Raw genomic sequence first — 24,905 nt, 5'->3', positions numbered from 1 at the left:
ACTGCTACCCGAACTGCTGCTGGCTTGCAGATGTTGAACCGGTAACGGCTTGTGACAGTAGGTGCTGCACTGTGTAATTCCATTGATTATAAGCTTTTCTGGTGTGTTTGGGAGTGTTATGGGAGTGTTAAATGGACTGCTAGCAGTGCCAGGTGAGCAAAGCGCACCTCTGCCTGGCCAGGATACTGGGACCTGGGAAGAGGGTGGACTGGCCCCGAGGGGGCCAGGGAGGGAGGCCACTCGCAGGCACCCATGCTGCCAGCCCGGCCAGGCGGGCTGCAAGGACCTGCTAGCTGCTTTTTGGCTAGCAACGTGTGGCTCTGCTTCCCGGCAGAGCAGGAAACATGGGCACCTCACTTCAACTCTTGCGGGTGCCTCCCCAGCCAGACTCTGTCTGATGGAGATGCTGCGGGTTAAGTTAGTACAAGCTGTCATCACACTGTAGCTGAAGGGAATCTTTTTGTCTGCTTCAGGTTGACTGGCTTTTTTTTCCTCCCTAAATGCAAAGCTCCTTAGCGCTGTCTGGAAAAGCTCTGGGGAGATACAGAGCTTTCAGAAAGGCTTCTCGGTCTTTCTCTGTCTGGACCCTCTTGCCTGCCACAGCACGTCAAAAGCAAAAGCACAAGGACCGTCGTTGCCTGTTGCAGTCACCTGCAGGACATGAAAGTTGTCTTTCACTTGGGACACGTTTAACGGGAACAGCTTCTCACACTGAAGGGACAACATTCCACGCAGTAGCCAGGAGAGGTGGGTATTTGAGAAAGCTCAGGCTTCCTTTGCTATCCTCCCTCTCTCGTAATTTCTTCAGAGCAGCAGCATCACTTACAGCAATCCAAAGAGCTGGCCAAGTGCTCAAGGCACTGTAGGTAGCTGTATCTGGGCAGCTTACTCCTCATCACTTTCAAACAGGGTTTTTCTAGAGTCCCCAAAGTGATGCCAGCAGCAAAGGAGGAATCAGCAGCCTCTCCTCAGTCTCCCTCAGTCTTAATGCTACAAGGATTCTAGTTTGGTTTTTTTTTTTTAACTGACAGCTGCCCCACTGGTGACCCTGTCACGTCTTTACAGAACACCGTACCATCATGACTGATTTCAATTATTTATAAATGCATAAATACAGAACAAATGTGTGCAGTAAATATATTTAAATAAAAATTGACAAGATGCATTTATTGTTTTCGATTTGTACAAAAGCATAACTTAACAGGCAGACTAGTATAAACTTACTTTGTGCCAAATATTTAAACTTTTCATTCCAAAGAGTTTCTAGTTCAAAACTTGTAGATACAGTTTCCACCTGGGAAATATCTTTTTTAGACCACAGATGACAGAGTATTGTAAAATCAAAATTCTGCAGTCCTTCAACCAAGCAAAAGTTGCATTCTGCTTTGAGTGCCAGAGTTTTAGCTACTCAGTGAATGAATCCTATGAAACATGAGCCATGCTGGAGTGACCTGATGAAAAGTCAGTTTGCCTACTGCTCATTCATGTTCTGAAAAAAGATGTGCATTAGGATCTGTGACATGCAATCTTAGCAAAGACTGATAAATATGTGTAAAAATAGGGTGGCACATTTGGATTTTTCTTTGCTACTTCATATCAGCTAGAAGTAGCATAAGAAAACCTACGATACTTAAGCGAGTCCCAGATGTCATGCAGAAGCTCAATTATTCCTGAAATAAAAAATGCTTTCACTCTGATTTTGCAAGTGGGTTTTCCTTTGCACAGGTAACATTTTCTCAGTAAGCCTAAAGACTTTTCTCAGTCTTTGCTGCCACCACCACAGCTGCACCTCCCTTCCGACTTGGAGGGTGGAGTGGTAGTCTTGGCTGACGACATCTCCATAGACGTTCACCTCCATTGGAAAGAACCTCCCACAAGAACATGGAGGATACCTCCCTGAGATGCCCTTTCAAGAGTCTCCAAGTGAGAATGTTACTTCAAAAACTACTTTTCCCACAGAACAGGGCTTGCTGTGCTTCAGGGCTATCAAGAGGACCAGTGCAAAGCTAGATTCATGTTCTTGTCATCCAGTATCCAAGTGCAACTTCCTGGGATTTTAAAATGTGGTGGATGCACTGCGTGACAGCAGCTGTACAAGAAAACAGTGCGCAGCTGCACAAGCATTCCACAAGACCATCTGGAGGAAAGTACCAAAAATAGATGCGAGCAAGCCTCGTGTATTTCAGCAAAATTAAGCATAAAGAAATTGGTGTCCATGCAGTGTTTGATATGCCATAAAAAACTCTTTCAAATAACATTTGATAAGAAAACTATTTATCAGTGAAAATGCAAGCTTAGACAGTATGAACAGTTTACATCTTGTAGGTGTTCACTGATATGGGACAGTGGCATTACGACCAGTGGCTCACCTTTAAAAGTAGGTTACTCGTGGGTTTCCAAATGAGCTAGTGCTTTATGGTGCTGTACAAATAAAAAGTTGTGGGGAGCATATGAAATATCTGTATTAAACTCCACTGCATTAAGTTATCCAATGCATGAAAAATGACCCAGATGCATTTAAAATAAATGCATATTACAATATCACATCTAGTATTATAAAATTATTACTTATGTGCACAGTCCTGGTATCTATAGACATGGCACCGTGAAGAAAGCCTGGTTCCTAAGCATTTTTACAGATAGTTGATAGTGATGCTGTTTGCTATCAGTCAGATCATAATGTCCCTTCAACTTTGGTACATTCAGTGCAAAATATTTTTGGGAGTTTTTTACTCTTATAAAAATAAAAGGCTTTTTTTTCCCCTTGAGAGTGCTTAAAGAATAAATGCTAGCAGAATGTCTGTTCAAGCATGGAAAGTGACAAAAACAGAAACAGCATTTTAGTTTGCTTATTTCCTGTTTACACTCTAAGAAACATAATATAATGAACCTATAAAAATAAACAGAAGTCACTGTGTTAGGGGTTTTTTTTTCCTGATACGCTGTGATAAATTGCTAGTTTCTTCTTAAAATAGTTTCCATGCAGTATAAAGCATAAAATCAGTCTTACTAAGTTATTAAGTTCATTATAACAGCTCATCTTTTGTCATACACACCACTGGCAAACACATTTCCACAAACCTCCTTAACACAAGCGGTTGTTGTTACATCCTTTGTCGCCGACTTTCCTTCTGATTCACTTCTGCCCCAGGAACTTGAGCTCTATGGTGCACACCATGCAGCTACTCATAGTCTTAGGTAAAGCAAGTACTGGATATGCTGTTATAATATATGGCATACAGTAATGTACCTTCATGAATTTAAAAAAAAAAAATCTATTGTATGATTTTTTGATAATTTACTGGGTAGGTAAGGGGCTGACTAATTTCACATTTTGACTTGAATTTTCTGTTCAATAACTTTGATGAAATCCAGTTTTCGGGTACATGTCAGTTTTGCAGCAGCCAGGTTGATCACAACATGGGATCACGTTTCTTGTTTGCTCAGAACATAAGAAGTTTGGCCATCCTGAAAAACCATGGATTGCAAGACTTGGTTTTCCCTGCACATCAGGCACACTCTAGTTTCACTGTAGAGAATTCTGCCACTACCACAATGCTTTTTAATTGCTTCATAAGCTCTTTCATGGAACCTTATTATTTGAATTGCACCGTGAAACAATTTTCCTCTAGGAAATCCAATACAAATGTTCATTCATTCCTTGAGAAGACAGATCCACAAAAGTCCAATGAGCTGGGCACTGTGGTTTGTGTATCACTCGAGTCCAAAAGTACTTGTCTCTTCAACTGCTGTCAACAGTTTTTCATATAACATAGAGAATGAGGGATAAGGGGGAAGGTCCAGACGATTGAAACAAGTGTGAGCCCTGAGGGGGAAAAAAAAGAGGAGGTGAAGAAGTACATTATTAAAAAAGTTCAAAAGAGAACACACAGACTGGTATGTGCTTGCGTAGAGATGGGCAGATAGTATTCTTTCAGAAGACTTTGTTCTCTCAAATGATGTTTTCCAATTGAACAGCTAGTGAGGTTTAATCTACTTTTTTCTAATTAAAATAAGCCAGTAAGAAGCATTTATGAAAGTCTTTAAGAAACACACTGACAGCCCAAAAGGCGTGGGATAAATTTTATCCATTAAATGTGCATGAGAAAAGAATGATATAACGTGGTACAATTCCAATAGTCTGTTCTAAAATCTTGGCTTTAAATGTATCTTCTGAACTTTTGTCTGTACTGATGATCCTTGAATACTGTATTTGTAACCATAAACAGGATATTTCAGTATATTGAATAGGCATAAGGTATTTGATTTGATGAAATATGAAAAAAGACTCTAGATATACAGGGAAACAATCCCACAGTAGTAAAGGACAGACAAATTAAATGTTCTTCCTTCTGTATTTCCTTAGCATATGGATAGTGTTTCTTGGGAAGTTACCGCTTGTGCTGATGTATGCTATGTACGTATCTGGCCCTGCAAGCCAACAACCTTTAGAATAATACTTTTTATAATTACACAAAACTATGCATACCATCCTGCTTTCTTAAGAGGACAACCACGTGGTTTATTTCTCAGTTTCCAAAATCCATCTACCTCAGGTTTTTGACAGACTTGGAACTAACTCTTGAAATCTCTTCCAGGGAATGAAAAGGGAGATAATAAAGGCTTCTCCTCTTGGTAGAATAATGGATACCATTGCCCAACCTCAGAGCAGGCTAAGGATAATACTTTCTAAAACACTATAGTGAATGAGCCTGCTCTAGTGAAATAGGTAGCATAACTATTAATGCGATGGGTTCTTGAGGAAGAAATGATGCAAAGAGAAGCTGGAGGAGGCATCTTTTCCACTTTGAAGCTTTGTACCAAAGCCTCATTTCATTTTAGAGGATGAAAACCTTTTTGTAGTGGCAGGTTTCTGTTTACAAATACTTGATGCTTTTGCAATAACACACATCACTGTTATTTAAACACAATCCAGCTGAAACCCAAAGTTTTCCTGCAGTGACCTGCCTTCCATCAGTATGACCTGTATTAAGTGTAAATGTGTAACAATGTCAATGGAAGGTACAAACAAGCTCCCTCCTCGCAGCAAATGCAACTCCTTATTTAACCTAACCACTCCCAGAAAGCTGAGTGTCTACAACAGACCTGTAGCTGAGCTTTCTCTGAGCCAGAAAGTGCTGCCTTCCATGGGAGCAAATTCGTTAATTGTCGGGTTTTGTGGCTGTCAGCTCCCAACAGTGGAGATGGAACACAAAGTGGGTTAATCACGTTTGTTAAAAACATAAAGAGTCCATTACAAACCCTCACTGGAGGTGAAACACTCACTTCGTTACTGCCTTAGTGTCATAAAAACATCAGGTAGTACTACATCCTGTATAGCAGAAAGGGCATTTCCCCACCCTGTATTCCAGGGGCCTGGTAAAATTTCTCCACCCTTCCATCCCTCTAAGGCTCCTGGAGGAAAGCTTCCTCTTCGATGCCTTTCCAAAAACGTTACAAAGTAATATTTGTGATACAGATTAAGTTATTATTGCATTTCCCACACTTGTTTGTTTTTTTTTTTTAAAGAAAAGAGGAAGAAAAAAGAAATTTCCCTTTTGAAGAAAGGGACTGATTTAGACCCAGCAGCAAATGGGCAACTGGAAGTCAGGGATCCCTTGAGTTCAGTGTAGAGTCTTAGGCAATTAACAGGCTAACCACATGCTTCTGCTGCTTGGGGCTGACAGCCACTCATTAGAACTATGGATCATGCTGTGTGGGCTGTAAAACCACAAATTATAGAAGGCACGGTATATAATTAGCAAGGGATTCATTACAAACTGGTTTAATAGTAAGCCGGGATGTTGTTTACATTTATTAAGAGAACTGAGTTTTATCTTAATTTTGAGGGCAATTTCCAAAATGCAATCACCTACTTTGGAAAACCAAGTCATTAAAAAAGACAAAAAATTAAGATCTTTGTCTTCTGTGGGAATGCATGCCTTTCTCACCCTAGCAAGCAACTTTCTAAGTCTTTGAGAAGAAATTTTTTTTTTCCTCTGGACAGTATTTTTCCATTCCAACATTTCAAACTACGTGGGCACAAACTGTTCATCTTCCTGGGCCCACATTTTGTGACCACATGAAAACCCACCTTGGTTCCTGAAGTCTAGATTCCCAATTAATACCCCCTTCATTTTGATTACAGTAGTAAAATAGAGTGACTTAGGGTTAATATCCAGCAGTCAGACATAAATAACTATTTGCGTGTGAATCATCACATGCACATATATCTATAATGTACAGCAACAAGCCTGGAACTAATTTCTCAGCTTGTAAGTGAATTGGAAGAGTAACAGTCCCTCCGCTGATTTAGTGTAGCAGGGATAGCAATAGTTAAGCTAAACCTGTAATAATCTTTTCAGGGCCCTTTACGTGCTACTGACGTATTAGTGTAAAAGACAGTACTACAAGTTAAGCAGCCTGACATGTGCCTCGCAGAAATCTCACTGCTTTGATTCAGCAGAACTGATTACACAGCAGTCACATCAGCAGGACCTAGGTAAGCATCCGGTGAATACTTTTGTGTTTATATTCACAGCTGCTTAGACCACAATCACATACCTAATTAACTATATTAGTTACCTTCTGTGTCTCAAAAATCAGGAAGAAGAGGTGGGGATGGGTATTCCATGTTTTCAGCAGTGCAGTAGGTTTTTTTGAAACAGAGGAAGAAACATAAAGCCCACTGACTTGAGTTCTAGCTTTTGCCACCCTCGCACCAAGTATTATCACATTTCACAAGCACTGCCACTGAAATCAAAAGGGCAAAGTGTAACACTGCTACGAGTGAGTGACGGTGCCTCAACACAAATGCTTAGTTATCTGAGAATCAGTAAGAGTCACAGAGTCCTAGGGCAGTGTTCTTGGCAGATCCAGCAATGCGTTCACACACGCAGGGCTTGTTTGGAAACCTCTTGGAAGTTGCTACTCGGGGTCGCTGTTAACTATGTCTTACCTTCATTCAAGCCAGTACTACTTGGTGTTTGCACAGTAAGCCTTCGAAGCTGGTGAGACGCAGGCTGAAGCTACACTGCACGCAGGAACTGGATATGTAAAAATGCAAATACAGCTCTCTGCTTAGGGCTTCGCCCATTTAAGCACAAACGTGGAAGATAATTTATTTTTTATGAGACCAAGGTTCCACGTCTGAATGCCAGGGATTGCCAGCTCATGACAACTGTGGATGTTTGTCATACACAGTTGGTTTTATTTTAACAAAACAATTGCGTTGGTTTTATTTCTCACATTTGTATGTTAAAAACTATCCACAGAGACAAAAATCAAATGTTTCCTAACCAAGGGAATCATAAATGAAATTTCAAGGGCATGATACATTCTCTTAAACGTGAAGAGCTGGCATTTCCCATATGTTTGCTAAACACCTTTTGGTAGCAAAGATTCTTGACACGTTTCTCCATGTTGCACTACAGGAAGCAGTTTTATTCTCCAGTTTATTACAACAGGGCTCTGCGTAACCTTTTCAGAGGAAATTCTGAGCATCCTGTTCCAGCATGTCCTGACCTTTTCCATGCTGCAAGCTGTGCCTCTTACCACCAGGAATTCCAGTATTAGAGAATATACAAAAAAACTCCCACAATGTCTTCTCTTACTTACACTCACAAGAAAATCATGTATTTGGAAGTCAGAAATTATTTTTAAAAAGTCAAAGCTAGTCCATACATCAATCATAACCAAACTGCAAAGTAGACTACTTACCAGGGTACAAAGTATTACTAGGCCCCCAAAAGATATTACAGCATTTGATTTGAAATAGCAATTTCCAGGATTTTCTTATCTTTAAACCTCAGTTGCCTGGCTCTCATTTGTACTGTGAACTGGCAAGATGGCTTTGTTTAAAGGCCACCTGCTGTGTCTGTGGATTTCACAGTGCCATTTCTGTGTCTTTGACTTTTGCAGTGCGGTTCAAATGGTAGCCTGCAGGCAGGAGCCAACCCAAGAGACGTCTCTACCTCTGACTTTATGCTGGAGGAAAAAACTAAGGGTTGTTGGTCAAAGAAACTCTGTGTGTCTGACAGCCACCTTGTGTCTAAAAAGATGACTCTGAATGCATGTTATTCCAGAGGAATCTTGTTCAAGAGGAATGGGCTAGGGTTAGGGTTGAATTTCCTCCATAGATCAGCCCAGCCCAAAACTACCACCACAGGCTATAAGCAGCATACTAAAGCTGAGATCTGATTAAGAAGAGTTAGTTCACCCACACTCCACACACTAATCTGTATGTCTAACCACTGTTAACCCATTCTAGAGGCTACAGAATTACAGAAGTGGATGAAAGGAAATCTTCCAGAAACATATCAGCCTGATCACAATATAGGAAAGACTAGAACCTGTCATTTTTTTGTCAATGAAGCGTCCATGCTAGAAGATGTTTCTTGTATCACTGATATGTTGTTAGTCTAGTCCTGGTACTGTTTCCATGGACCTTTGAAAGCAAGTCTTTTTTCCTGTTGTTACAAAATGGAAAATTTAGGAAAAGCAATGAGTTGTTTGTTTGTTTGCTTTTTAACCTTCTCATCCTACTCTTCCAAATACCCAGTTTGAATGCTGCCTCTTGTCTGCAAGGGCTTGTACAACTCAGCCCCTGCTTTCGTATCTTGAACTCTCGTACTGTTCCTTTACCCTCTTTATGTATTTCAGTTGACCCTGCTTGCCCTCTTGGAAATCTTTACCTTTTCTTGTCCCTGTGCTGCCTCTTAAGTCAAATGACCCCCTCCTCAAAACACACCTCTTCTGCAGTTCATAACTTGCCTCTTCCATATTTGTCGACACTCTTGACATCAGAGTGTAAAAATTACACCACTAAACTATACTGTAAAGGCTGTGAGTGTCTAACACAAAAAGTCTGATGTTATCTTTCACTCGGACACAATCACAAGTGCTATTTAATTTTAATTCATATTAATTTTTGCTCCTAAGTGATGAACTGCATGTTCAGGAAGTAAATACTTGCACATTTAATCAAATACAACAAAATCAAATTCTAATAAATCATTCTGATATAATTTTCCATGAAAAAAGCATTACAATACGGATGTCAGCCACAGTTACACTGCCTGGCCCATCTTATGAGAACAAAACTGAGTTCAACGAAAAATGGATGCATCAGACACTAGAACAATGGGGAAGGAAATTTTCATGTAAGGCAAAGTATATTTGCATATTCAGTTAAAACTTATTTATGTTTCTCAAATGGCTTATCTGTTATCCCGGTTACTGATACTCTGAAGTGCTGCTAGCATTAATACACACGGCTGTACCTTGGAAGAGCAGTGATCTTCCCCCACTTCTCTACGCAGAACCTTCTTGGACCATTGCTCCCCCGTAGAGAGGCAAATCCTTCATAAGGTATGCTGGACGTGCCTGTAACAAACTGCCAGCGCAAACAACACGTCACAGATACTGGATACACAGATGGTGCAGGTTAGAAATTTATTTATATCAGCATACCCACTGAAGTCCAAATGCTTATGTAAAAGCATTTGCAAAATAAGGAAATTTGTGAGGCACAAGTAATAAATGCTACTTTAAATGGAGGGTAAGGAAAACCAGACCATTTCGTGATAGGGCTCTAGAGGAGACAACTTATCAGATTAATTTCCTTCAAAGATTTCCCTTTGAAAGAGTAATTATGTTACATAAATACTGTAGACTAAACCACTATTAATATCAAGTTACTTAAACTTAGGCCTAAGTGCGATTTTCCCTACTGTCTTTATTCTGTATTAAGAGGAACTAATAAAGTAATAACGTATGATAATGGCTTCACGTTACGCCTTTTTGGCTATGTGGATTTCAGTATCTTTATAAACTGTTATTAAATACTGTAAGAAAAGGACTAAATTCTGAAGGTTAGGTAAAATGCCCACTGACATGCTGCCTGTTGAGCAGATTTAGTTAAAACCTGTCACGAACAAATCAAATGTTTTTTGACAGATCAGAGGCTACTTAATTTTTCATGATCTGGATATGATAAAAACTTTTGACTAACAAAAGTGATAGGAACATATAAGCAGACATCTCTGGCTCTCCATCAAATGAGATGACCCACACTGCTTTTTGCAGACCTTTTTTAAGTACCTAAGCAGATAAAAAAAGAAAATCCTTCATCATACTCATATAGGTAACTCAATGATCAGATGCAAATTCTGCATTCTTATAAACAGTGGATTTCATAATAGATCAAGAACATAATATGGTTGGGGGGGGGGGGCAGTAACCTAAATTTAAAAAATTTAAAGCAATAGTAAACCCACATGTATTCCTCTGTTAAGAGAATTTTGTCTTTCAGCAGCAGGATGACTGAATTTTGTGGACTGACTTGGTGAAAATGGAATTGGACTGATTTTCAGGTTACCATCATTATTTTCTAATTTGAGGTGCTTTAACTTCCATCTAAGCTTCCTCCTTCCTAAGCTGTACAAATATTATTAACATTTCTACCTAATGATATAACCACTTACACAGGTTTCTTTTTCTATCTTTACTAGCCTTAATGTACTTTTAATCAAACACCAGTAAAGGATTATTGATATCAGATACTTTATCTTAAATGTATTTTTAACTTAGAAAGCCGTAAAAATAGGTGTGAGCTTCAGTCACTTAAAATTATTACAGTAAGTCTCTGAGGATTGTAAGGTTATTCCTGTTAGGCAGCATCATAGTAATTTTTTTATGTCATAAGCCTGGATGAAAATAGTTTAGCATCTAATTCACTGCAGACTAATTCTCCACAGATCAGCTGATTTCTTACCTGTAAAAGTCTTAGTCGTTGTTCATTGTTGAATCTTTCCACAGCAGCCCAGAACCACCGAATTACAATGTGATTGTCATGATAACCTGGTAAAACAAAAAGAGCCTTTATACCTGTAAGTGCTAAAACAGTGATGGAGAGAACAGTTAGTTAAGTTTTTCCTAGTTCAGCCCTAGTCACAATAATGCTGTATTTCTAATCCAGCTGTGGCAAAAGACAGGAGGTGAGAGAAAACTACTCCTGAAATGATTAAAAAACTTAAAGGCAGAGAATCAATTTATTATGACAAAAAGGAATGAAGCCTCTATTCCAAGCATTTCTCCCATTAATCAATCACTAACAGGAATGCTAATTCTTGAAATATTCCAATGCTGTGCTTTTTATATATCTAAAGCTATAAATGGTGTTGCAAAAGATGCTGCAACCATCTCTCTCAAAGTAGATCCCGAATCTTCCATTGTTCCCAAATTATCTCAACTGCCAGCCTGTGGTCACTGGGATTACTTCTAATGTCCTGTCATCTCAGGGTGGAAAAGAGGTAAATCCTACTAAGAACGGTTACCATTTCCATTTGTCTCCACTGGCTGGCTGGTACTCTACTAGCATGCAGGTGAGCACGGTACTTTCTGCAGAAAAGACTGCTCTGTTATGCTGTCCAGAGAAAAATAGCAAGGGAAGAGCTGCATGGGGAAGCAACGAAGCAAACTACAATTGACAAATTACCTTCTCCTAATGCAAACTTAACCACAGAAATTCAGAAGATACTAAGGATGTATCTCATGGGATGGTTCTTTAGGGTCTTAGAAACTGGGCAATTTCAGGCCCCCCAACGCTGTCAGTGGGCAATTCAAAATGCAGGTTACCTCCTCTATACTCTGTGTTATTTCTCCAATCGCTCAAGTCAATTTCTGCTGTTCCAGCTATAACCAGTTCCAGTTCTCTGGCATCAAACACAGACACGAGCCTTGCATCAACCACCTGTGAGAGGAAATAAAATGCATAGCAACATTTCTTCATTTATTGATTTTTGCCTCCCCATAAAAGGCTTGTCTGCTACTAAGACTTTTATCGGGTAATATCTCCCTCAAGATTGGAAAAAATTAAGGTTTTTTTTTTCTTTTTAAAGACCAATAAATGGACTTCTTTTTCCTACGCTGCAGTTCCATTCGGTTACATTAGAGGATCACAGTGATTGGGAGAGAATTTTATTGGCAAATAATATTGAATTATTTCAGGACAAATTAAGTTCAATACATTCAATTTAACTGCCCACGTTAAAACAGGTAAGACAGAAATACCTTGAAATACACTCAGTCTACCATGTTATACTGAGTATGGCATGCACACAAAAAACCTCAAAGGCCCAGTGAAGAAACAGATGGGTCACTTTAACGGGTATTCACTGCTGATCACACAAATAGTGATCAATAATTTCCAGTTTAAAGAAGATATATAACCATAGTGCTCAACTCAACAACTAACAATGATCCAGTGCCCCCAGATATCTGTAAGGGCACTTCTGATTATATATGAATCTGCTTTTTGGGACTCTGTATTTGGGAAACGAGGAGAAAAATATTTTGGAAGGGTAAAGGAAGAAAGCAAATTTCATTTTGGAGTTTTTTTACCTCATAGAAACCACGAACTAGACTTTCCGTTTGTTGTACAACTCCTCTCTCAATTCTCCATTTCACCATTCTTTCTATATATTCTTTCTTGTTCTTTTCAGTGACTGGGATGTTGGCACCTCCTGGCTTTAATTCCCGTTCTGTGATCTTGGAAAAAAAAAAAGACCAAGTTACAACACAGTATTATAAAGACAAAGGAAAGAATTATAATTTAAACTTTTAAGTGAAGTAATTCCTCAAAAGCACTAGCCAAGTCTGACTTTAGCAAACTGGAATATGTGAAATAAGAGAACGTACAACAAATCTTTTTTTGGATAAATCATATTTAAAATCCCATTTAGTCTGAAGAATCTTCTTACTTACTATGAAGTATAAGCTGAGAAGAAGAAACATTCTTTACAGCGATTAAAGTAGTGAAGTCTTCTAAATAATATCATAACAAAGCTGTTGTGATACCTCTGAATACTAACTCTGCTGCAGTTAAATTCAGGTAGACTACCTCCAGCAGAGCAATCCAAAATTTTGGTATTTCAAATAGCCTCCAGAAAATCTCCTTAACCAGAAAGACATGCTTGACCAGTTACAAATAATAGTTCCTCCTTAGATTTCAAAATTGTTTTCATCAACCAGAATTTTATAAAAACAAGTTCAAAATCGGCATGGAATGACAATCATTCTTCTGTCCAAATACATGCTCATCTAGCTGTAGAATACACAAAGGAAATTAAATTAAGAATCTTGCACACCTGCCCAAAAACTTCTTCATTTACAGTAAATGTGAGATCTAGGATATCATGTATATCATTGTCTTTCATCCACTGTAAACTCTGGTGAAACTCCTCGTCGAGATATTCCAGGTCACTCAGGTCACAGAGTCTACCATAAACAAGAAGAGAACACATAAATACAGATGATGGCGGTAGCGTGTGCTCAGTAACTAAATTCGTTCAGGACAGTCCTACAAAACAGACTGAGAATGGGAGCCTAGACAAAAATCAACAGAATAAAGAAGACACTACTTCAAAACTCTGTTTATTTGCCTAGTAGTAAGTTACTGTATAATGCAAAATGGTTTTGCTAATATATGTTATATTCATATATATTAACCTGAAGACAAATTTATTTTTAAGCTTACGGTAAGTCTGTCCCTCTTCCTGTCAAGAATCTTTTGGAATTATGAAAATACATAGATTGAAGAGACCAAAAATTCAAATCATAAAAGAAACGGTAAGTTTTTATAACACGCAACTACTATCTTTTTTGCTTATGTGACTATGCTGCCACCTCTCTTGTCTCTTCATTGTGCAAAGAAGTCTGTTCAGATACCTTGCTTATCACAGAAATATCTTTTTACTTTTTGCTGTATTTCCCCTTACCTGGTCCTTCTTTTACAAATGCAACCTGTAGGCCAACTGCCCCTTGCTGTCTTTAACAGTTACTACTCCAAGCTTTGAACATGTCAGCTGTCAATAATTAATACCGTGGTGGCAATTTCTGCCATTCTTAACTCCTTAAAACCTGTTCTAGGACACTGGGCCTATTCATTAAGGTGCTTTTCAGGTGTAGGGTTCCCTGCCTGCTTCTATTCTTGGGTTCATATAAAGTCAGAAGAAAGCCCTGTTCTTTTTGTTGGATGCTCAAGTGTAGTTTAAGCAACATCCTGCAGTAAGAGCCCCTACATCAAAGTTGACGGATTGGGCACTATGTCCCATCTGCAGAGGTAGTCTGGATGGCACATCAGTTCTGAGGGAAGTGGAGGTCCAGGGCTTAGATGGGGAACTTGCATGAATTAGGTTGTGTACAAAGGTTGTGTGCAAAGGCCCCATCATTTTTAATTTTTCTTTTTAGGGAATCACCAAGTCAAATGATTAATTTAATTTTGCAGTCACACAATATTAGTATTAAAGACCATCTGGGGTAAGTCTTCATTCTTATTAAAATGATTCTGTTAGCATTTAGTTACTTTTAAAATGTATGTGCAATAGGAGTGGATGCATTACTCCAGACTAGTAGAATGTACAATGTTTTATACAAAAAATATCTTTCCAGACTTCTCAAAAACAGCTTTCTAATGGAGGACAAAATGTGAAGCACCTTAAGATCATTATGTCTTAAATTCCAGGCATGCTGAGCAAGTGCAGCTCTCATTGTTTCAGCCAGAACAGGAGTAGTAGCTCTGAAAATGAAGTCTAAAGCATATCAGAGTAAAGCTCCTCAAAATGCAGATCGCCAGCAATCAGTCTACCTCTGAGAATGGGTCTTGCAGGCTAAGTTACAAAGTGATTCATATCCTTTCCTGTGAGTCATTACGAGACAAATGAATAAGAATTCTATTAGTATCTGGAATAAAACCACAGCATTTCATTGTACAGCTTCAAATGCAAGATTTTGTAGAAGAAAGCTTGTAACACGGCTAAAACAAAACATGAGGTTTTCATACTGATCAGAAACAACATTCTGAGTTATTAGGTAACTGGCTAATAACTATAAGCAGAAACAAGTAAACTTTTTTTAAAAGTCCTGGATTGAAATGAAATTATTAAATTATAAATAATGGCCTGTCTTCTTTGGCAATAAAGCATCATAATTTATCCATACACAAAATGGCATCGTCCATGGGGAAGGAACCAAATGAAAAAGGAGACAGAACAATTCTACTCACATTCGGAGGAGGGCTTTATAAAAGGGTCGTGTAAAAAAGGCATCTAGCAAATACTGATGTATCAGAGCAAGACCAAGAATTCGACCACTAAACCTGAACCTGGAAGAGAAGGAGTTACAATCGTTATACTGAAACTTTGTGGCTTGTACACTGCTCTGTCATCAAAAGTTACATATATTTCCAAACAGCATATTTAAATCAGATAGCTGTGTCTAAATTGTGGTTTGTTTGTGTTTTTCTTATGTTTCTTTTTCATTCTCAGTAAGGCACAGAAAAAATGCAAGTCTGCAGGGTATGGAAAATCCCTCAGATACCTAAGTTGTAACTTCTCAAAAATGTCAAATCCATGTTAACCCAATCAACCCCTGACAGACTGGCCTCTTTATTAAAGCGTATTTTCCAAAAGGGTAGCCACTGTCGATTTTCTTTACACACCCTATATAGAATTAACTTGTTTTGACGTTACTGGGAAGCCAAAGGTTTTTCTACCTTTTCCCAGCTGGACAGTCCTTGCTGTCTGTCTTTTCTGCTTACAGCAGCTCCTTGCTCCCTCTTCTGACTGACGATTATGGAGTTCTACATATATTTTCACAAACAGCGGCTAGAAGCTTTTTTATGTATCACAGAGCTCTCCAGCCTGATGTCAATGGGATCTAAATGATCTCCTCCTTTCCCCTCGCTCTTTCTTCCCCTATTATCTTCATTTTGTTGGGTGGGTATGGAGGGTTGGGGGAGAGGGAGGGAGCATGACAGATTTGAGATCAGATGGCAGCAACTTTGAAATAGTAGGGCCTTTGCAAATACTCCCATAAAAATAAAGATCCATTGTGAAAAATCCTCCACATCTCTGGAACCAGATATAAGTCTAATGTTCTTTTTTAAAGTAAAGAACGTTTCTTAAACTTTCTGCTTATGCATCCTCAGGAACATTTTTCTTGGAAAGATTAGGGCTCTATTATAACTGCATGTATCCAGGGTTTGCAAGATGAGGCTGTGACATGAGGAGCCCTCTCCTTCCATGCATAACTGCTTGTCACAGCTGCATTTTCTGAATTCCCCCTGAGGATATACAAGACTGGTGCTGTCACTCGCACCAGCCCTCCCAGAAAGAGAGGGGGTCATGCCTCCCTCGCCCCCAGGGTCTCTGGTCCAGCACTGCAGAAGCCAGGGATGAATACAAAATGTTGGCAGAAGCTGCATAGCACGCAAGCCTTTTTTTCTCCCCATTTTGCCAGACTGTTCTGCTTTTCCAAAACAAAATATGCCATTTATTGTTGCAGTATTGGAGTTCAACAGGTAGGTTACTTCAACTAACTGAACTGCATGCAGCCAACCATTTAATTTTCTATTCATTTTTAAAACTAGTAATGAGATTCCTTTCTGATATTCATTCTTCATAACTGGCTTCCACTAAATAAGAACTCAGTACATATCTGTCCTACACAGATGACCAGCTGTTGTTCAACTATTACTGTAATCTAACCACCTACACAACAGAATTCTCTGTTAATGTTCACAGCACAGCTTTACAGACTTAATGGCAATGCCATAGCTTAAATCAACTGAGGATGATTTAAACTGGCTTACAGTTGTGAAAATGAGATTATGTAAAAATCCTTGGTAACTACTTTAGAGGTATGTATGTACAGACTTTGCTTAAGAGCTGTGTCAGCAGTCTTCCCCTCACCCCCAGTTAAGATACCTCCACAGATTTCCTTCCAATAGATTTCTTGGGGTTTTTTTCCACTGAGGAGGCCTCTGTACTCTTTAGGAAGACTCAAACAAATTACATACAGTAACACCTGTTTGAAATCTCCTTAGCTGACAAAAAGCCAATGTCTTACTCATTATTTTTTTTAATGCACAAGAAGCTAATATTGCTTTCATTAAATGACTGCTATTGTACAAGAAACAGAGAGAGTCGTGTTGTGAGACAATCCCACGGTACGTTCCAAATCATAGTTTTTGCTGACCTTGTGAGAAATAAGAACATTTAAAACCACAAGAGAAAACAAAATCAGGAAAATCTGAAGAAATGCAATTATTTTGCTGCTGGTTAAAAAGATCACATTCTGTGTTATATGTCTGAGCAGATATAAGCAGTTGTCTACAAGTGGGAACAACAGAAAACATAACTGAGAAACAAAAAGAAAAATAGTTCTTACCACTCATGGTGATTGTCTACAAAAGCAGACATGGGACTTATTTGTACTGTATAGGTATCATTGGCTGAATATTCAAACAAACCATAATATGGATTGAAGAGCTCTCTAGACACCAGGAAAAAAAACTCTCGTGAAGGTCCACTGTAGTCCAACCTTTAAAGAGAAACTTGACATTACTATAAAGTGTCCCTTGTGTACGAAGACACACTTTTTTGAATTTACATTCCTTACGCTATATTTTAATCAAAATTTCATAAGATTTTAACTGGAACCCTTATCCTGCAAATTGCTTAATGCCAAGGTATGTGAAGTCCTTGTGGGGCTATTCTGAAATGGAATGGTTTGAAGGACTGGAATGAAGTGCTCTATGTGGGCTGCTCTCATAAAAAATTTTGGCTCCAGCTGTAATGGCCTCTTTGCCACAGGAATATTACCAAATAATGGGGGGGGAGGGAGGGGGGAGAAGCAGACCATGAAAAGCCAACATTAGACCTATCTGCATCTGACAAATTAAAAATGAAAATGAACAATAGTCATAGTTTGTCTTTGCAGACTTGCAACAATAGGACAATTTGAAGGATAATATTTCTGTTTTCCCTAACAATATGATCTGAGATTACTTCAGTGATTTATGTTTCTTGGTCTAAATTTTCTTGTCTGTCTTCCAAGCTTGAGTGCATTTAAATGTCTTCTGGAGAGTGCATTTCCTTTGGTTGGTTTTTTGGTTTTTTTTTTTGCTATTTCAAGATTCCAGTACTAATGAACAAGGAATCTAAATAACCCCTTCTTCCTGAATCATAAACAAACTCACTGCTGACAAAGCACTGAGATAGAATTTTGACATTACGCTGCAGGTCACTGGTGAAATGAGTTAAGTATGAAGTTAATGCTCTGGTAGAATTGGAAAATTGAAAACTAGGGGGTTTCCTGTGGGGAACAGACATTAAAATCCTAACAGATAGATATAAAGATATCTCTTCTATAAACTGAAGATTTCATACTTGACTTTTAAGAAGGTCTTGCTTTAGTACTAAGACAACACACAGACAGAACTATCACAGAGCTGGTCAGTTTTCACATAGGACTTCTGCTACTAATGTTTTCGCTCATGAACTTTTGCAGAAGACAAACACAGATGAGAGTTGTTTTTCAGGATGAAGTTGTCAGGAAAGTAAAGGCTAGGTACCATTCTCAAGTTGAGGGCAAAGCCTCTTTCCTCTGTTGAATAAAAACCATTTTCTCTTCAGTCATTTGGAAGCACTTCACTTCTCTTAAGCTTCAGAAGTGAAGTACTGAAAGAGATCCTTACCCTGGCAAGAAGGGCAGATTCCATCCTCAAATCACAGAAAAAAAAAAAACCAAAATGGTTTGGTATCATGGACAAGTGTTGGATCTTAATCTTGGCACAAACACTAGAATCGAATAAAGGGTCATCTGGAAGACTCTTGCAAACTTCTGGGATAATCAGACTCACTATGAAATCTTAATATAGAATAGAAACTGTGTGCTTGATTATTTCATACAGCTCCTTTTGTACACGGAGTTACTGTGAGTCATGTTAAATAAATCAATCATGAGAGTCCTACACTGCCAGTCAGATTTATCCCACAATTAAAGGCTTGGCACAAGGGTGAGAAAACTTCATATAAGAGGTATGCAACCACATAACAGCTGCAACTGTGGGGCATTCGGGTATTCAGGAGAAGGGTAATATGTTGTTGGCAACATGACTTCTGTCTCCTAGGAAGCACCATTAATCCTTCAGATTTACCACTCAAATGCAAAGCCACTTCTGCTAATCGTTAATAGAACTTAGGGGAAATAACTTTAAGGGACCACATTCTTTGTATCAAAATTTTCTTCATTTATCACCACATGAAGTACGAATCTAAAAACATGAAACTAGCATCAAAGTTGCATGGCTGTAGAAACTGAAGCTTCAGGGAAGATACCAAACATTATGAGATCTACGATAAAAATCATAGAACAGCAATAACTATGTCTGAGTTGCCCCACTTCCTAATTTATACACTAATAAACCAACAGTTACTAAAATGTTTTGTTTTGCGAGGATTTCATTACCCACTACTTTAAGACTTACACCTCTTTACCAAGAGCAAAAGAAATGCAGGAGCAAACTCCCAATTAAAAACTTAAAAAAGGAAAAGGAGAAGCAAATAGGAAACAATTAACTTCCAGTATTCCTCCTCCTCTCCTCCAGCCTGACCTGTCTTTCTACACCTAGCCGAATAAATAGTTCGATGTGATACATATCCTTGCACCATCTCTGATGAAACAATGCTGTTTGCACACATCATTTCTTCATTCAAAACACAGATTTGTAAATAGGGAATCGACATCATTTTAATCTGACTTTGCTCTTAATTAACTCATTCTTTTCCATTAAGAAGAGAGTCTTGTGTAAAGCTGGATATAATGGGAGCAAGATGTGTCACCCCCATTTCCAGGTCACTCTTCATCTTGCTGTACTGAGTGCTGAAATGCAAAAGCCTGACATCTGATGAAAGGAGACAGTCTACCTGGATCAATCTCTATCTCATGTATGATTTTAAAATTTTCCCTTTCATTTTTAAAACTGAGTTGAGGTTGTAGCTGTGAAAGTAAAGGCTGGTAGGGCTGTGTAAAACAGGTCTCGTTCCTGCATCCCCACCCTGCTCTGTCAATATAGTGTAATCTCATCCTGCACCAGCCTTGTCATTCCAGTTCTGAGTTTTTCCTCAGACAGCACGGTGATATTATTTATATGAACAAGTCCACACTTGGCTCTCAGCTGTCAACATTTTTTATTTTAAGACTTCAGCAAGTCCTTATTAACACTAAGAACTTCAGGGTGAACTTTAAGAAAACAACATGATTTAGGGGTTTTCAAAGACAGATTAATTTTATCTAATCTTGTATGAAATGTTTCTATTACAGCTTACAGCTTAGCTATTTTAAAGACTCACACATCGCATAGCAATAATGCAGCATTTCAAGAGTTGTGTGCTGCAGTTTCCTAAATATCAAGGAATAAAATTTTGAATGTAGTTACAAATACATTCATGAAATATATCAATAAAAATGTTTGTGCCCAAGGCAGTAGGATTTAGAATCTGACAAAGGGCGCACAAATCAAGAGATGAAAGAGGCAAATAGTACATTGCTCCAGTTTCACTTGCAAAGAAAATCTAACCACATCTTGCTTTGCAATGCACATCTCGCAACCTGTAACACGTTAGACTTTCGTTACACACAGACTGAGCATTCTCTGAAGTGACTTTGAAATGTCAGGAATATTTGTGTTTATTTGACAACTAGCAACAGCCTAGTTACTTTTATTTGTGACACAGGCCCTGGCCTGGAGAGGCAGTGAGCATCTCCTGTAGCACTGAGGGTTTTCAACTCCCATTGCCTCAGACAGGAATTGAATTAAGGATTGAGCCTCTAGCCTAGTCTTGAAGCACCCTCCCTCCAACAAATGGCAGCTGTCTTTTAACAAGTACTGGAGATACAATGTCAGCACTGACAGAAAAGAAATATGAATAACACAAGAAAGTTGTTTGTTTTTTCTTTGCTTTCCCAGCAGCGTTCTGAAACATACACCAACTATTGTGAAAATTCACATAAACACATGCATTACTTCTGCAAAGGCAGGATACATTACATTTCACAATGCCTAAGAAGTCATCTCGAACAGCTGTATGTTCTAGGCTTATGTATGTGGCATTTCCTGACTGTAATCCTTCCTCTTTTTTACTCTAGACCACAAGAAGTTTGGTGAAACAGCAGCTGCAATACACACTGAGTTTTGAGATCACATTTACTTCCCTGTTCTACTCACCCTTCTTCCCCAACAAACGTGACATAGAGTTTATTTCTCTGCAGGTCTTTTCTTGAGTAGCCCATGATCTGGTTAAAGGCATCTTCTAGCAAGTGATCTCTCCTGATGATTAATCTGAAGAGCAAAATACTTTTGAAACAGCAATTCGTGAACATGAACCACAGCTGGAAACATCTATTTACCCTGCAAGGTAACAGGGTGACTTCATAGAGATACACATTTCTGCTGGATAATTTGATCCAGATTAGGCAGCTTCTGTCTGTTAGTCTGTCTCCCTCAAGGATCTATTGTGTCTCATACAAAGAAGTGTAGTTTTATTTTTTATACGCTGGTTCTTCCTTAAGTTAAAGGCTTCAATGGGAAAGGGCCTGAAGTGGGCATTTTCATTAAGTTTAAAATCCTTTTGTAAGGCTGGGCCTCTAAATCAGTCTTACTGTAAGCAAGAATCTAACCTTTCATGTAAAAATCAATCTCTCAATAAGGAAAAAGATAAAACCGTGGGAAAGTCACTGAATGGTTAACTCCAGAATCACACATCCCTACATTATTCCCAGTGTAAGTGCGACAGGACAAAAAGTCTAGAAGGAATGGCAATCGTTTGTCTAAAACCAGACTGAAGCATCACACATGAAAACATAACGTACCTTCTAAAAGAAAAATTGTGCAAGGAAGTGCCAGAAAGATCTAAAATAAGAGGTGAAAGAATCCTCCTTACTTAAACATTTTATCTTCTGCCAAAAAACTGTGTTTAATTCGTTTCCTGAAACTTGGCTTGCTTTATATTCAAATACTGCCTTATCTGTATGTTTGATCAGTCAGTCAGACGGAAGCTGGGAGATGCTGCTGCCCGCAGAGAGGCAGCTTACCCTTCTGCACAGCCTCTTGCCAAGGCCTTGCTGGCCTTACTACCTGTGCAGACATCAGTCAGCGACTTCACTGTGCTATCCTGCAGAGGACACCGAAGCAGAGAGGCCAGGAACCGGCAAGGTACCTGGGCAACAAGAGGACCCAGGCAGTATGCAAGTTGTGCTGGGATCCTGGTTTGTAAAAAAAGGAGCAGGTCAGCATGTGCCTGGGAAAGGAACCCAGAGAAAACTTCTGTTCAAACATCAAGCTGCTGTTCTGCTTAAAAATCCACATTGTGATGGCAAATAGGTCAGGAAAGAAAAGTGCAAGAAATTTAATGGATCTTACAGGTAGCAAAAGCCATCCTCTTGTACCAGCTATTTGCCCAGGTGTTCATAACAAAACTTTCATAGATTAAGCTTTAAGTGGTTATGATTTCATTACATTATAGGCAGACAATGTCCAACCCCTGCCTCTTAAGACTGTCTAAACAACACCATTTTAATCCCATTTCAGTTGTCGAAAACTTTTAACAAGCTCTCATAAATGAAGTCTGAGCTCTGCACAAATTCCTCCAAAATGTCAGAAGTGACTGGCTGGGGGAAATAAAAAAAGAAAACCAACCAAAAAACCTACCCCCCTATTCTAATAGAAGAAATGTTTAAAAAAAAGTTCTAGTGCCTCATGGCTACTATGAGAGTATCAAACTATGAATGTTTGATAGCTGGCACAAGACTTGAAAATGTACAGAATTATGAAAGTACCTTATGATGATGATCCTTATCATAATAGTATGTAATCACATGATTACCAAATAAATGAAGGAGGGAAGACCCCACTCCAAGCACTCTAGCATTCAAAGTGCTGAAGTAAAAATATTAGCAGTTTTTAAGGCAATCCTTAGAATTTAGTAACATTTAATTTTATGAGTCCTCTTTATTAAAGAGGACTGAGATAAATATACAGGCAATCATGTACAAAAGATAAGCCTATCTAGTTTTTTCAGTGGAAAAAGACATGAGAAAATATAACTGTTTATATCATAGCAATTGCTATAATGGAAGAATTCAGATGCCTCCTGTTCTGCATGCCTCTTCCCAAAGCACTTTTTGGCACTGTATTGGTAATACTATTTGTTTGAAAATAACGTTGGAGGAAACAGAAAAGAAGTGCTCAGAACTTGCTGTATCCTCTGCTATGAATCACATGCTGGGACTAAGTCTTTTATGACAGGCGTTGTACTTCCAGAAGTGCAAGGGTAACCATAACATCTGCATTCCTTCTAATGGGAAGAAGCTTGTAGACGTGCAAGGCAAGGCAAGCTGCCTGAGAAACAAATCCAGTTTCATGAGATTCTTCAACATACTTCAATTTCCCTGGGCCTTGTCCATATCCTTTAGTCTCCAACTTCCTGTAAAAGTTCCTCAGCTTGGCTTCAAAATCTCTTTTGTAAGGAGCTGGGGCTCGGGCATTGGCACGCTGAGTACCTGCAGGAAGCAATAAGCAAAGAATGAGCTGTAGTGACATGAACTGATTAATGTCCCATCCTCTGCTGAAAAGACTATTTAATAGCAAAAGGCATGGTATGTGCTTGGTTTAGTCACCTTTATAAAGAGTAAAAGCTGCCTATCTTCAAATCTTCTCTGCATCCAAGACTTTTTGGTTGCTTATTTCCAATAGTATCATCTTTCTAAAGTAAGCAAATCCAGGTCAATGCAAAAGATGGATTTAAAAAACAGCACAATCAACTGGAAAGACTTAACTTTTGTTTGTCAAGTACACTTTCTGTCTAACCTTTAAAATAGCTCATGCAACAAATGTTCTGGTTTTAATATTATCAGGAAAAACAAGAACTCAGAAATTAAGCATAAACAGACTGTACTCTGCTGTGCCCCTGTTGAATACATCAAGATGAAGAAGGAAGACATTTGGAAATTCCCTAGTAGAAGTTTTTCCTTGGGGAAGTACATGGAAGAAAAATATTGGAAGAATGGAAAGACTACCAAAGTTAAGTTTGTGGAACTTTTCACATGTGACTGCAGGAACATACGTGATGGTCATCTACGTGAATTTATTTTTGAAAAACTGTTTTGAGGGTCAATGTCTTAAAAGCAGAGAGAGATGAGATCTGTAAGCCAACAAAAAGGCACACCCCCATATCTGCATGTTACAAGTCTAGTATATACAAATTAGGTGTTTAGTTTGGTCTACTCCGAGTATTACAAACATTAGAACTTCCACTGCCTCCCTGGATAAATTACTCCAATTGATTTGATTGCAAGACAGTGTGCCAAAGAGGCAGTTGATCCCAGCCCTTTTACATTTATCTTCTCACCCCTCCTTTTTGTAAAATTAAATTCCTCCCCTGCATGGCCTGCAGAGACCAGGGGAAAAGAGAGCAGCTTGCTTAGCCACAAAGCATATGGGTCTGACGGAAAAGGTGATGAGCACATCCTGAGGAAGTGGTTGCTGGAAGAAGCTGCAGAGTTGATTTCTCTGCAGATATCAGAGAGAAAAAGCGAGATCAGTATTAACACTGAATGCCATTTATGGGTCTTTAAAAGACCTGTCTGACCAGAAAGATACCTGCCACTTGTTCTAGGCTTAAAGTGGTATGCGGGGAGGAATAGAGAGCATCAGGGCATCCTCAGAGCTCCAACTGGAACATGCAGGACCCCTCTGGAAAAACAAATCATGGTCATTGATTAATCTATAGTGGTTATCCTCTTTTACTGAGAGCACCGAGGGCTTTTAATGGTACACTCAGCTGACTTCTCCAGAAAACTTACAGAAACTTGAAACTGTAAACAGCCTTTTAATTATTGGCCTTTTTCCCCTACTTTGTTTATTTCGCTTTGGGTCAAAGTAGGTACAAAAATGTAGTCACCAAAAAAATGCAACAAAAGCATACTTTAATCTTAACCCCTGAAGGAAGTTTTTGCTGAGAGAGACTGCAGAACATAAATCTGGTAACACATTACTTCACGGT

At 38.8% G+C, this 24,905-nt stretch overlaps 1 protein-coding gene across 1 annotated transcript in view; it reads right to left on the bottom strand.

Moving 5' to 3' along the window:
* Positions 1-3,714: 3,714 nt before the first annotated feature.
* HECW2 (HECT, C2 and WW domain containing E3 ubiquitin protein ligase 2) overlaps positions 3,715-24,905 on the bottom strand; it is a 111,373-nt gene continuing 90,182 nt past the window's right edge. The window contains exons 19-28 of the mRNA XM_009643585.1: positions 23,283-23,403; positions 21,071-21,184; positions 17,230-17,382; positions 15,065-15,163; positions 13,149-13,278; positions 12,403-12,549; positions 11,638-11,752; positions 10,775-10,860; positions 9,282-9,394; positions 3,715-3,826 (exon numbers count right to left, since the gene is read on the bottom strand). Coding sequence (XP_009641880.1) covers positions 3,715-3,826; positions 9,282-9,394; positions 10,775-10,860; positions 11,638-11,752; positions 12,403-12,549; positions 13,149-13,278; positions 15,065-15,163; positions 17,230-17,382; positions 21,071-21,184; positions 23,283-23,403 — 1,190 coding nt within the window. The remainder of the gene's footprint in view (positions 3,827-9,281; positions 9,395-10,774; positions 10,861-11,637; positions 11,753-12,402; positions 12,550-13,148; positions 13,279-15,064; positions 15,164-17,229; positions 17,383-21,070; positions 21,185-23,282; positions 23,404-24,905) is intronic.

Source organism: Egretta garzetta, unplaced genomic scaffold, assembly GCF_000687185.1.
Source record: "Egretta garzetta isolate BGI_Z169 unplaced genomic scaffold, ASM68718v1 scaffold297, whole genome shotgun sequence".
Classification (NCBI taxonomy): domain Eukaryota; kingdom Metazoa; phylum Chordata; class Aves; order Pelecaniformes; family Ardeidae; genus Egretta; species Egretta garzetta.
This window is presented reverse-complemented; position numbering and strand designations above follow the sequence as displayed.